The sequence below is a fragment of the Camponotus vicinus genome, unplaced genomic scaffold, assembly GCF_025532165.1.
Source record: "Camponotus vicinus isolate PSW18456_S1 unplaced genomic scaffold, iyCamVici1.0 SCAF_8, whole genome shotgun sequence".
In the NCBI taxonomy this organism is placed as follows: domain Eukaryota; kingdom Metazoa; phylum Arthropoda; class Insecta; order Hymenoptera; family Formicidae; genus Camponotus; species Camponotus vicinus.
Window position 1 is genome coordinate 13679090 of NW_028141980.1, and position 13118 is coordinate 13692207.

Here is a 13118-nt window from a genome sequence, read left to right on the forward strand (position 1 = left end):
GTTTTGAAATCGTAAAATAAAACGAAAATTTTTTGTTATCCTATATAATTGATTTTTTTTATTTCTTACCTGTACCTCCATGTAATAAACGAGCCTACAATCACGATCAGAACAAACAGACTAGCTCCAATGACGCCTATCATGCATGTGGGACCGCATGGTTCGCTGGACGCTGCAAAGCCAAAGGACAAAGGTTAATAATGCTTAATAGAGTGAAAAAACAAGCTCTTTGATGTAAAATCACAATGGTAAAGGCATTATATTTCAAGCTTCTCTTCCAGTCATAGAAAGATTCCGAAATGGACTAAAATGTTTTAAATTATTTAAACTTTTAAATTTCGATATCTAAAATTATTATACATAATTAAAGCGCCTGTTTTTCTTTCTTATTATTCAATAATTAACACACGTGATTTTCATGTGGAAAAAATTATGCACCGCGATGCGACTGACCTTTACGCGCGCCCGAGACAAGATCGGGATTTTTCTGGTCCCGTGATTTTCTGGGTCGTTCTTCCTTGTCGCCTGGCACGTTGGAGTCGTTCCCTTTTCGTCGAAAGGGTCTGCATTGACACTGGAGTTCGTCATTACAGGCACAAATCCCTACACCGCTCTTTATGCCGCGGCCGTTTTCGTTCATGTGGCCGAAAAATGGTTCGGCTGAAAAACGCGAACGCGATCATTCTCACACATCGATCGAGTACCTCTCAGAGACAAGCACAGTAATCTCTCTCCAATAGCCCTTAAATCCCTTTCGATGAGACGCAACTGTGACGACGGTAATGTGAAATCCCTTTAAATCGAAAGCTCTAGTCCTAGAGTCCTTAAAACTGAGGAAACATGATTCTATGCTTGCGAAAATCTTCTTATATAATATATATATTTCGAATCTTTTAATAATATTTATTAAAAATATAAAAAATTTTAAAATTTAAAGAGTACAAAATCTCTTTTTGAAAGTATTGTAGAAAAAGATTTGTTTATGTTTAAAAGCATTTCAATTATCGCCGTGAATCTAGTACTGTATGCATTTTTTACAATACTATGTAACGTAACAATGGTATCGTGACGTTTTGACATGCCTGGCTTTACTGCGTTATAACGTGATCGAATATACGCATGCTACTCACATTCGACACAATCTTGCGGACATATATGCGGATTGCTTCTCTCTAGCTCGTCACATTCGTTGTCCGGACAATACGTGAGATCTGGTGAACAGGTGGAATAATTCTTCGACATTTGAGTGCTGTTGGTTTGATTGTTTCCCTTGTTGCCTCTCCAAACGCATCGACCGACGAAACTATTATTGCTGCGCATAAATTCATTATTAAAATCTTCTTATGATTGGCATGACATAGAGTGATCTATGTAAAGCTGTTTCCTTTAAAATTATTAGGGATAAACTTTGAATCTTTTTCGTACGATGAGAAAATGATTCTAGCAAATTTCTTAAAGTTCTAAATTATTTCATTATAAATTTAGCTTTAAATTGATCTGACTGACTACGTTAAATTTAATTAATGCTTTTTAAAAGCCATTATTAAAAAACCGAAATAAATACTTGATTTAAAATAATAAAATTTAATTGAGAAAAAAAAACAGAACTAGACAAACAATAAATAAAGAAAAATTGTCATCGTAAATTAAATGACGATAGATAGTTTTTATGAATCTCTTGTAAAGAACAATTTCAATGATAAGCGATGCTTCGTACAAAATTGATATACTAAATTACACTGGCATGTTCAAGAAATAGAAAATAGAGCGAAGAAAAATAATAACCATTATTTATTTTTTTATAACACAAAAAGAGGAAGGATAAAAAATGAACTGTCAATTACTGCCTTTTACGTTATCATATCAAAAAGCAATAGTTATCGGAAAGAACAGCGAAAACGAGTCAAGTGAAATGGAAGAGCTATAAACCTGGACGTATTACCGTCCGAAATAGTCGTTACGATGAAATTGAGTCTCTTGGCGATGTGACGCTTCTCCGAGAAAAAGAATGAAAGTAATGACACAGCCTCTCCCTTTAGTCTATTATGGAAAATAATCGCCACTTTCAAAATGAACTTGCGCACGATTACGCACAGTGATATAAAAAAAAAGTTTCCTTTAGGAGTTTTCTTACTGTCGACCTTCAGGTAAGATCTTACTATTTAACGCGTTAATTATTATATATATGTTGATGTATAAATTTTATACATTATTTAAACACACACATTTACTCATTAGTTTATAAATAGTCTAAATATATTATTTCACTTTTGTTTTAAGTAAGATTTCCTTTATATTTTTTAGAGAGAGGCTTGTGTAAAAACTTTCTAAAAATTCTTCATATATGGAAATGAAGTGGCACACTACGCCACTCCCAGTGGTGTGATTATAAAATAAGATATGCAACATTTGTTCGCTAGAAAGCATTGCAGAATGCGTTTTTGCTGTTAAAATTTACTAATATTGAATTTATACCGCTATGTAAAAATTAAATGGAATGTTTCTTTTACTTAAAATAAGAAAGAGTTTTGAAGAAAATTTTGCAAATATAATCATTTTTGGATGTGACAAACAATTAAAAATATAATTATATAATTATATAATTTTTTAAATTAAACGTTAAATATTATTAGTTAAATATATTTATGCCAATTGTTGCTCCGTGATTCGAATCGTAATTTAGTTACTTCGATTATTTTGATATTATTTTATTAATAATATATATATTATATGTTATATTATATAAATGTGTTATATTATTTATAAAAATATATTTTTTAGATAAAAAATTTCTATTAAAATTTTTATTAAATTTTGAATCAAGATAAAACATTCCTATTTTTAATACTTATTGTTAATAAAGATTGCAATTATATACTTAAAAACATTCTGTATTAATATTGCGAACAAATAACTTATTGTTAGACATACCTGAAAACTCCGCTGCCGATTCCGCAGGATTTTTCGCAATTCTCGCGCGATTCCGCATTTGCGCACGAATGCATCTCTTTCTGAGCCGATTGTACGCACGTATTATTCGACGGCAGAACATTGACTAGATTCACTTGTAATGTGTTAATTTTCCCGATGCCATCCTTTCCGCTCCAGTTTAATTGCAATCTGACAAACAAGTTGATCGCATCATGATCAAATGATAAGAAAAATTGCTGGGCGAAATGTAACAGTAAATGTAGTTATTAATTGAGATGGCATCGATTTTAATGAAGATAGGAATTTTCTCATATCATGGTTTTATAATCTTTCTCGCTCATTTTATTTTCGTAATTTCGTTCAATTAATATAGTAAAATCAACATAGAAATTCTGAGAATGAGCATTCAGTCTTATTAAAATTAAAAAAAATTGTGTAAAGAAATTGTAAAATATTCAAATATTATTGACTTTAATTTAACCCTTTCGCTGCGGGGAAGTCTAATGCGGAGCGTGTGTGACAGACGACACATATTTAGCCGTGACCGATACACGACAAAGTTTATAAAATTTTATAAACTTTTCGCTGTCGCGTAAAGCATATCAGTTACTAGTATGAAGATATTTGAATAATAATAATAAAAATATTGAACGCCTAAAGGCGCCAACATCATCATCTTGATGATAACAATTGGACGCTTTAAGGCGCCTACAGTATATCATGACGAAAATTTCAAAGGCGCCTATAGCAGCGAAAGGGTTAAATAAAAAAGTATCAAATAAAAATAAAAATTTATTAATCAAATAAAAATGTTATACATGTATATATATATTTGAAATACATATAAACATACATAATTTAGACATTCTAAATGTTCCACAAAAGTATAAATATAATATAAATATTCATGTACTTTACACGGAAAGTAATCGCGTTCGGGCTATATTCGTGCCAGATACTCGAATATCTAATTTATTTTTAATTCCATATATTGACCGAAATAAATCTAAATATAACTCTTTTATTTAAATACATTTGAATGCATAATTATCATGTTATAGCTTTTCTACATATAAAATCGATTAAAGCAAAGTATTTTAATTTTATGACCTTTAAACATCTCAGAAAATAAATCTCTGAATGTAAATAGCGCGCTTCATTGTCCTCATACAGAGATTATCGAAAATGTTTCGCTGTCGCATGATATTGTGCTATTTAGGATAAAACGGGTGAACTTACTCAACGATGTCGGGCTCGGATTGTAGCTTAGTTTCGTTGGACACATAAACGATACCGTCCCGTCGAGTGACGTTGAATGCACTGGAACCGTTCAGGATGAAAGTTATCGAGGGATGGGGTTTTGCTGTTGGTTTCGCCACGCGCATATATCTCGGCGAAATCCGGGCTATTTTCACATTCGCCGGATACGAGAATGATTCTCGTGCCATGACGGATGATGGTGTTGCAATAGTGGAAACTCGGTGTACTGGCCCCGAGAAAGTTACGCTGATGTTTGCCTAAACAAATAAAATAAAAAAAAAGTGAAAAAAAATAAATAAAATCGTGTAGCTGAAATCTTTTTCTGTAAAAATTTATACATACACGTATAATGATTAATAAAGCAAGAAGCTTAAGAGGAATGAGGGGAAAATATGCTTTCTCAAAAATCAGGTTGCCATTCCATTTGTATTTATATAATTTTGTTATATGTAATAGATGTAACTTTATAATTAGATATATATATGAAAGATATCCATTTTACATATATTATTTTTTGTTTTTTCACAATATTATATTCTGATTAAATTATACTTAAAGAATAATTATTTTGTAAATATTGTTAAAAGAATTTTTGCTATCTAAAGGAGAAGTACATTGTTACATGGAAAGAAACTTAGAAGATTTGCCACGACTAGAAAGGATCTCAAAGTAGACTCAAGCAATATTTTATCACACTAGATCGATATTAAAGACCACGACCAGATGCGATTGCTACGTGACGGTTTTTATTAGAATTTATCGTCCATTCTTGGTACACCCATGGAATGACTATAGCGGGAAAAGGCACTTAAACCAATCTTTTCTTGAACAGCGTGTAGGAACTGTAAATGCATCCATGTCTCGGTTTATAATTTTGTTGTTTTGTTTTATAATTCTCTTTTTATTATATTCATTTTTTATATTAAATTATTTTAGAATCTCTAAAACCAGTATATTCTTCTCAATAAAGGAAGGATATAATTCAAGGCCACAGAATATTCGATAGATCTCAACATGACAATTTAACGAAGGCAAGAGTATGTTTTCATGGCTGAAGATCAGTATTTAACTGCGAAGGGGTATCGCGTTTCGCGAGGAAAGACAAGATGAGGATCAGCGATACCTAAGACACGCGGCCTGATTTACAGGATATATATCAGGAGCAGGTCGCCCGGGGTCGCTAGATATATATCGACGTCGAGATTTATTTTCTCGTGTGGTTTCAATTTAAACACCTAGTCTTGTGCTACGCGGATGATGTAGGGTATCCATTAAAGGTGCACGACATGCGCGGCTTGAATTAGAACGAATTCCACTCGATTATTATCGCGTTTACGAATTGCGCTCTACAATCATTATCCTCTTTCCAATTATATCAGGGTGATGTACGCTCCACACATGACACCGTTATGCGCAAAACTCGCGGCATTTAATATCGCCAAACAGTAATAACATGCGCATCTACAGAGTGCTTGATAATTATTGCTGAATCGAAGATTTTCTGATAAATATATTGGTTTATTATTAACAAAAATTAAATATAATTCTCTTTAATATTTTACGTTAAATATTTTCATGGCAAATTATTGCAATCAAAGTTCACTTTTGATATAAAGTTGAAGAATAGAATTTTATTTTACAAGCAGGTCTTTATGTTAATATTTTTTATCATTAAATAAATAATTTTACAATTAAATCAATTAGTAAAATAAGAAAAAAATTTGACATATTTTGCGAGTTTAAATTTTATCAAGAATATAAAAAACTGTTTTCTCTTGAGAGAAATATATATCATCATACACCCCGTATACTGCAAATTTTACTGGACACATTTCTGTCACGTAAACACGAACAAAGTATTTGGAAATTGCATACTGCGATATATGTGCGTTTATTCGTGCGTGTTATACGTTTTGTATGGCAATTTTCATAGTTTCTCTTATCACATATTGAACGGTCGATCAAATTATTTCATGCGAATAATTAAATGATTTTTCCCGGATGGAAAATATCCAGTATCCGGAGAAATTGTTGTTTTGATAATTACGAAAAACATTGAAAGCCCGTTTTAATGACGATTGCATTATTCGAAACAAAGCTCGATAATATAAGTGACTTCACCCACGCGCCACTTTCAGATGGTGGATGCGGTATTTAATCTGCGATTAACCGCCTCCACGAAATCAATGCCGCGCCCAAGGAACCTTTAACAAGGAAGGCGAGATTTCACCACCTAATTGTTTAATGACCTCCGATTATACCGCGAAGCGCGCGATTACGGATGCAAGGCACACGACTAATGGCGACTAATGAGTCGCTTATCTTTCTACTTCCTCGATACAAGTCCGGGTCGATTTCGTTTCGTGTCGATAGGAGGTGAGCCGGACGTAAATGAGAGGAAATTTGCATTTAAGAGAACGCTTGCATTTAATCGAAATATGGAAACGTAGCTATGAGAGCGGGCTGTATTTAATTAATTAATGAGAAGCGAGGAATTATATTGATAACGATTTTTAACTGAATAAAAAATCTTTGAGAAGAATTAATAATTATTTAATTAATATTATCATATGTATTTCTCTTCATGGATAGATTTTATTTTGCAATGATAATTAATCCAATAATCATGATTATTAAAAATATTTATATTTATTGAATATGAGTGGAGATTATTTTTGATAAAAATGAAAATTTTATTTCAGAAAAATTTAACCCTTTAATATAATTGGTGTCTTATTCTTTTCATACATTTGACCAAGTACTCTTCGCAAGTTATGGGATCAGTATGGCGCACTTTCGCCCCGAGTTTTATCCGTGCAGTTCGTAAATGACATACGGCGATGAGATATCGGCGGACTCTGCCGATATTGCGAAATTTATCGCGACTGGGGTGAACTTTTTTCATCGGACAACAGATTCCCAGCACAGCATACTGCTCGTACGCTGTTTGTTCATTTCGATGAATCGCCAGTGCATTACGAAGAGCACTGATTTAATTTTTCTCTGATGTACACTAATTAATTTTTTTCCAACAAATCATAATATTTTACCAGACAATAAATATTTTTATTCCTTATTATTTTATTTTACCAGATATTTTTTTATTCCCTATTATTTTATTTTACCAGACAATAATTATTTTTTTTCCTTGGGCTAAACTTTATTAGAGTCTTTGATTTATTTTCATTTATTAATAAAAATCCAACTCCTTGATCTTTTAATTAATTTAGCACAAAGGAGCGAAATAGAAAGTCAATCCAAACTGTTCGCAATTACGAAATAAATTACGAAGTAAATAGAAATATTTTAAAATTCTCTGAACTCTAAAGTGGAAAGGACAGTTAAGAAACTTTGCCGGTACTTTACCGTGTGCTATTTTGCTCAGACATTTAAGATACTTGGCCATTGTCCTTTGACACTTTTGCAAATGGAGCGAATGTAGTCAAGCAGTTTGCCAATGAGTGTCGACGACGTAGAATCGATACTGACTCACCGAATTCGCCCCATATCCTTTGAGAAGCGATTCATCCGTAACCTGAAGGACTACGTGATACGGCGATTCCGGTAGCAGTGTCTTCCTGGCATGGATTGCTGGAAAATGCGAGATAAATTTGCAATTACGTGTGTGAAAGATATACGTGCGGACATCCATCAAAAATGAATTGAAATGCGAATGGAGGCAATGCTGGACGAATGCTTGGTACTCACTAGGAAAAATGGCAGTATAAGGCGCCAGATTCGGGAAACGAGGATGCTCGATCGGCATAATGTTGTAAGTGATGTTTAACGCATGGGAACTATCACCAATCAGGCGAATGCTGAACTTATTGCTAGTCACCGTGTCCGCGTCCGTCAAGATCATGTGATTATCGTCTGTCAATTTGTAGCCCTGTCACAGAAAAATGTTTATTCCTCGTTAAAACGCAAAAACATTATAATTGATGTTGATATATTGTTTTTACATATTTTTAATATCCACATTATTATTGCCTTATTCTTTTTTTATATTTTTTTCCAGTGATTTTCTTTTTTAACTTTTTTATTTTTAATTTAATTATTTTTCATTTTAATTATTAATTCACTGTGCTATCATAGAATAATTTACAACTCCAGTTTTATTATAATTTTATTCTTACAAGATTTTGTGTGAAAAATACGTGAAAAAAATATTTTTCAAATAATTATTTTTTTGTAGCTTTTAACACAGCACCAGATTCTTTCATTAACAGTTTTAATTATTTTCACTATACTTAGCGAAGCAACGTTGGATTTCGATTAACTGATTGAACTTCGCCCATTAAAGTCTTCAATTACGTTTGTAGAAACTCTTCAGGTGTTTCAGCATCCAAACAACCTTTTCTTCATAGAAGTGAAGAACTGAACGAAAAGTAACAGTTAAAAAAGGACTAAAAAGAAATGTTTGATAAAGAACAACAAAAGTGGGAAAGCAGAGAAAAGCAGTTTGACGAGCATTGGAGCATGGGACACCCCGGGGGTTTAATCAGGATCAGTTCCAGAGGAACTCTCTTCTATATCTCATCATTCTCACATGTCTTTTGTGGCCCACTGCACTTGGCGTTTCCTTTTTATTATGCACGTTGCTCGCAAAGCAACGCGGTAATTACGCGAACAATGAGCGCTTGATTAAGTCTCGTTTCCGACGCGGCGACACCGCGGTTAAAAAATGAGATTCATGAAGATTCATTTATGAAGAAACACTGAAATTTGTCAACAAAACAAAATACTGCAAAACGTTGAATATGCTAAGCAACAAAATAAAGATACTTGGAATTATCTGTACGAAATGTCTTGGAACAGATGATAATCTTTACTTTTATTAATAATTAATTTTTATTTTTACACTAAAATATTAATGAAAAATATTAATAAAATATAATAAAATATTAATAAAACGAGAAAAACAAAATATTTTTGTAAGTAGAGATTTTTTTATTCAATGATTTTTTACTGATATTTATTTTACTTATAATATTTTAATAAAACCGTTACATTTAGATAGGATATCTTTCTAACTTCTTAATTTTTATTTATTTTTTATGAAAATTATTCAGAGTTTATTTCAATCATAATTTAATTATTTTTAAGAGAAAATAAAAAAGTTTCATCGGGTTCAGAAAATGGAGCTATAACTCATAGATATAAATCTGGTTAGATTTCAATACAGATTAATGGTGCCCTTATGCTTAGATAACGATAAGCAAGTTCTTTAGTATCAGGAAGTTAATTGGTTCCAAGTTACTCGAAATTGTAGCGAGCATTAATTTACAACATTAACTCGATGTTACTCTTTGATACTGCAAACTTACCTCGGTAAAATCCGAAAGCGTTATAGCGATGGAAGTGTTGTTTTGCACTATAGGAGGATTATCGTCTTGATCCAAGATATCGATAGTAATATCGTTTGTCTGTATGTGCTGCTCCCCGGTCTTTTTCTCCCAAACGACGCAACTTACTTGGAGCTGAACGCGAGGTCCAGGTCCTCCTGGAGGACCGATAATATCTCGATCCAGCGATGCATTCGCAAATAACTTATTATCAACTATGTGAAAATAATCGCTCCCTAAAAGATGAAAATAAATCTCACCTCATTATTTCTGCATTTCAGTATTAAATGTTATGTAGCAGTTACATTTTTCAAAAGCAGATTACAATAGCCAAATGTACATAATTAGCATAATATATGTATATAATTAGCATAAATTAACATAATCGAAGAAATTCTAGGATAAAGAGGGAATAAAGGCACAAAATTAATCATATTATCATATTTGATGTAACGGTAAACAGTGTCATAGTATAATAACGCTATTCATAACCTACAGCTTTTATATACATATATTATTTTAATATTAAAATTATATTTCAATATAAAAAATTATATATCTCTAGTATATAAGAAGAATTATTTTTATAATATTATCTAAATATTAATATTAATATTATTGACTTTACATGATAGTAATACAAAAAACTTCTATATGTTATGCATAATTATATTATTAATAAAAAGTTTTTAATTAATATTTTAATGTAAGTTCTCTATTTTTTTATAAGCATTTTATAATAATATTTCTTTCTCTTTTTTTCTGCTATTACTGCTATTAGGTACATTCAACTGAAATGTGGACTAAAGTCATTGTTCCATAAAAGTCTCAGTCTATGTTTCATTTAAACGTAATAGATTAAGCTCTTTTTTGCGAAAACGCCACATTTGAAATATGGCGCTTGCTATTTTTTCGGCAGCCTCTATTCAACGGCGGAAAAATAAAATTTAAATCGTCGCTGAAGAGACATTTGGGGCTTTGATATATGATTCGTCGCATATAAAGAGGACTACAGATCCGCGTATTATGTCACTGACGTCTTCAGCGAATTTTAATGATGACAATTTGTATGGATCTAACGACAGCTTTAGCAACATGCGTGGCTGCGACCAGATTTATCTGTATTTTACGTCGAATGATCCTAATTAATCACCGTTTCGCTCTTTTCCCGGTTTTGTCAGTGAAAAATGTTCGATTCTTGACAAGAGATTTATCTCTTGCAAATAGGAATCCGATTCAACAAATGACATTAAAGCGATTCATTGGTATTATTTTAACTAACAAAAATGAAGATCTTAAGCATAAGAAAAATTGAGTACCTCAATTTTTCACGAATTGATTTTAGATTGCGCTAACTTTGAAAATTTGTTTAGAATTTATAAATAAATTGCTTCTTAAAAAGAAATTTTGATTGTCGTGGTAGTAAATAAAATAACTGTGTGGCTCTGAAACTAAATTTGAAAGGATTGAGATATCACGGAAGAGACTTACTATTTGATAATTCATATCTGGTGACGCTAAACTCGGGACATATATGACTGTACGCCTCCAACGGACCAAACGTGCCAATCATTGTGACTGGTTGATTCTCATAAATCTTGTAGTTCGATGTATTCCAGAAGCACATATCCTGTAACATTCGAAACCTTGTGGATCAAGATGCTTCGATGAAATATACTTCGATGCGTTAACACATCAATGATCAATTATATTAAGGTTTCACGTAACATGAATAAATTGAGCAAATTTTCACAATTATTTAAAATATTTTTACATTCATCGATTATCGCAAAATAGATTGTGCAATGTTTTCATTATGTAGATCGGTTTCAATTATTTATGTGCACAATATAAATTTCAAATAATGATTACAATGGTTAACGAGTTAAATGGGTCGCACTCGTGAATATTCCAAAAAAAATAAAGATTTATGGCAATTTACCTGCATGTAGTTTGTACAATTGATAGTTTTTCCCATTACTGGTACTGGTTGCACTTTTATCTGGAGTAGCGCTTCGCTGGAACTTTTCTCGCTCGCTCTGACGATGATAGTACCAAGGGTTCCTTATTAATTAAAAAGATACTATATTTTAGTAAAGTTCAAATATATCCTGCAATATTTAAATAAAGCTTCTTTAAATAATGAAAAGAGAAAAGTCGAAATATACTTACCACTTTGCGGAAGATTCTGCAGCTCAATCGTGTTCCTATTTTTCTGGTAGACTGCAAACTTCTCTTGCAACATCTGATCAATGATCTGATACTTCACATTTTGCGGTACAATAGAATCGTTCCGAAGGGTTCTAAGGCTGATTAATTTGACCGGTAAAACTTTCGTGTCGTGTTGAACCAAATATGGAAACCTTAGAGTGAGATTCGATTGCGGGAAATAGAGTCCTGAAATGCAAAAGGAAGAATACGTTTATCCGTTTCTCTTATCGCCTATCTTTTCTTCTACAATTTTTCCGGACAGGATTTTCGGATTGCGCCTTAGGCTGACAATCGGATATCGCTTCTCGAGAGTTGTCGCCCTCAAGAACAATGGCTCTATGCTCATAAATTCTCCGCGAAACGAACTCAATGGCTCGCTGGAAACGTGGGAGACTGAATTTCGGGAAACTGCGAGTGGTAGTAATGGCACATATATATAGCGATCTAATAACTCTAGTTTCGCTGATTTTGCTGACGATTTCGATAGCACGTGTCGTAGTTAGTAGAAGATAGAAATTGATAGAAGGGAATGTCACGTACAATTCGCGGCTGTTTACGTCGTTACCACGTTAAAAGTTAACAGGTATAATGTAAAAATATCAAGATAGCGCGACAGCTGTTAAAAAATTAAAAATAAAAATGATAAAATATTTGTATTGCACGCGCGTGTGACAGCTAATTTTATTAAATCTGGCAGTTTCCTCAAAAATAACGTCTACAGTATTTTTTTGTTATCAGAAGCACGAATTGTTATATGAAATATTATGGAAAAGATATTTTCTTTTATAACTCCGTTATTTGCGAATTACGAATTTCTTCTCGCGCGCGATCAAATTTCGCTTAATGTTGTATGAAATAAGTGCAAACAAACCTGAGAATAAAATCTGTAGCCAAATGGAAATTCAATAGTGTTGTGAAATTTTGCTTAATATTTAAATAAAAAGCCACCGTCTATCAAAACCTGATTTCAATTTTGTCGTTTTATATGGAGAAAAATATAAATTATATCGTAGAAAAGTCTCTATCTCCCTAATACATATTTTATAAGTGCAAGAAAAATTGCATTTTTGCCGAAAGGTAAATATTCAAACAACAAGTTTTTCACATTTCCCCTTCCCTTTTCTCCTCAACTAAAATATTACGAAACCAATTTCCTGGAAGAAAGACGACCGATCGCATATCTTCGTTCATTCATGATGCTGCAAGGATTCTTTTTGCAAGCTTTCCTGGTATTAAGGACTCCGGTATGCGCATGCAAGTACTGCGTTTTCGAAAGGCTAGGACGTGTTCAGCCGCAAAAATGTGTTTCACTGAATAAAATATGCCGCGAGACGATCTAAAGGCCGTCTGGAGCGAAGCATACGATGTATA

General features: G+C 32.5%; 1 protein-coding gene across 4 annotated transcripts in view; it reads right to left on the reverse strand.

Annotated features, from left to right (window-relative positions):
- Ret (protein kinase receptor Ret oncogene) overlaps positions 1-13118 on the reverse strand; it is a 56142-nt gene that overhangs the window by 12646 nt on the left and 30378 nt on the right. For all 4 annotated transcript variants that reach the window (XM_083106157.1, XM_083106158.1, XM_083106159.1 and 1 more), the window contains 11 exons: positions 11709-11933; positions 11479-11600; positions 11028-11166; positions 9519-9772; positions 7900-8080; positions 7685-7782; positions 4171-4448; positions 2932-3120; positions 1131-1312; positions 454-660; positions 70-172 (listed from right to left, as the gene is read on the reverse strand). In XM_083106157.1, the coding sequence (XP_082962283.1) occupies positions 70-172; positions 454-660; positions 1131-1312; positions 2932-3120; positions 4171-4448; positions 7685-7782; positions 7900-8080; positions 9519-9772; positions 11028-11166; positions 11479-11600; positions 11709-11933 (1978 nt within the window). The remainder of the gene's footprint in view (positions 1-69; positions 173-453; positions 661-1130; positions 1313-2931; positions 3121-4170; positions 4449-7684; positions 7783-7899; positions 8081-9518; positions 9773-11027; positions 11167-11478; positions 11601-11708; positions 11934-13118) is intronic.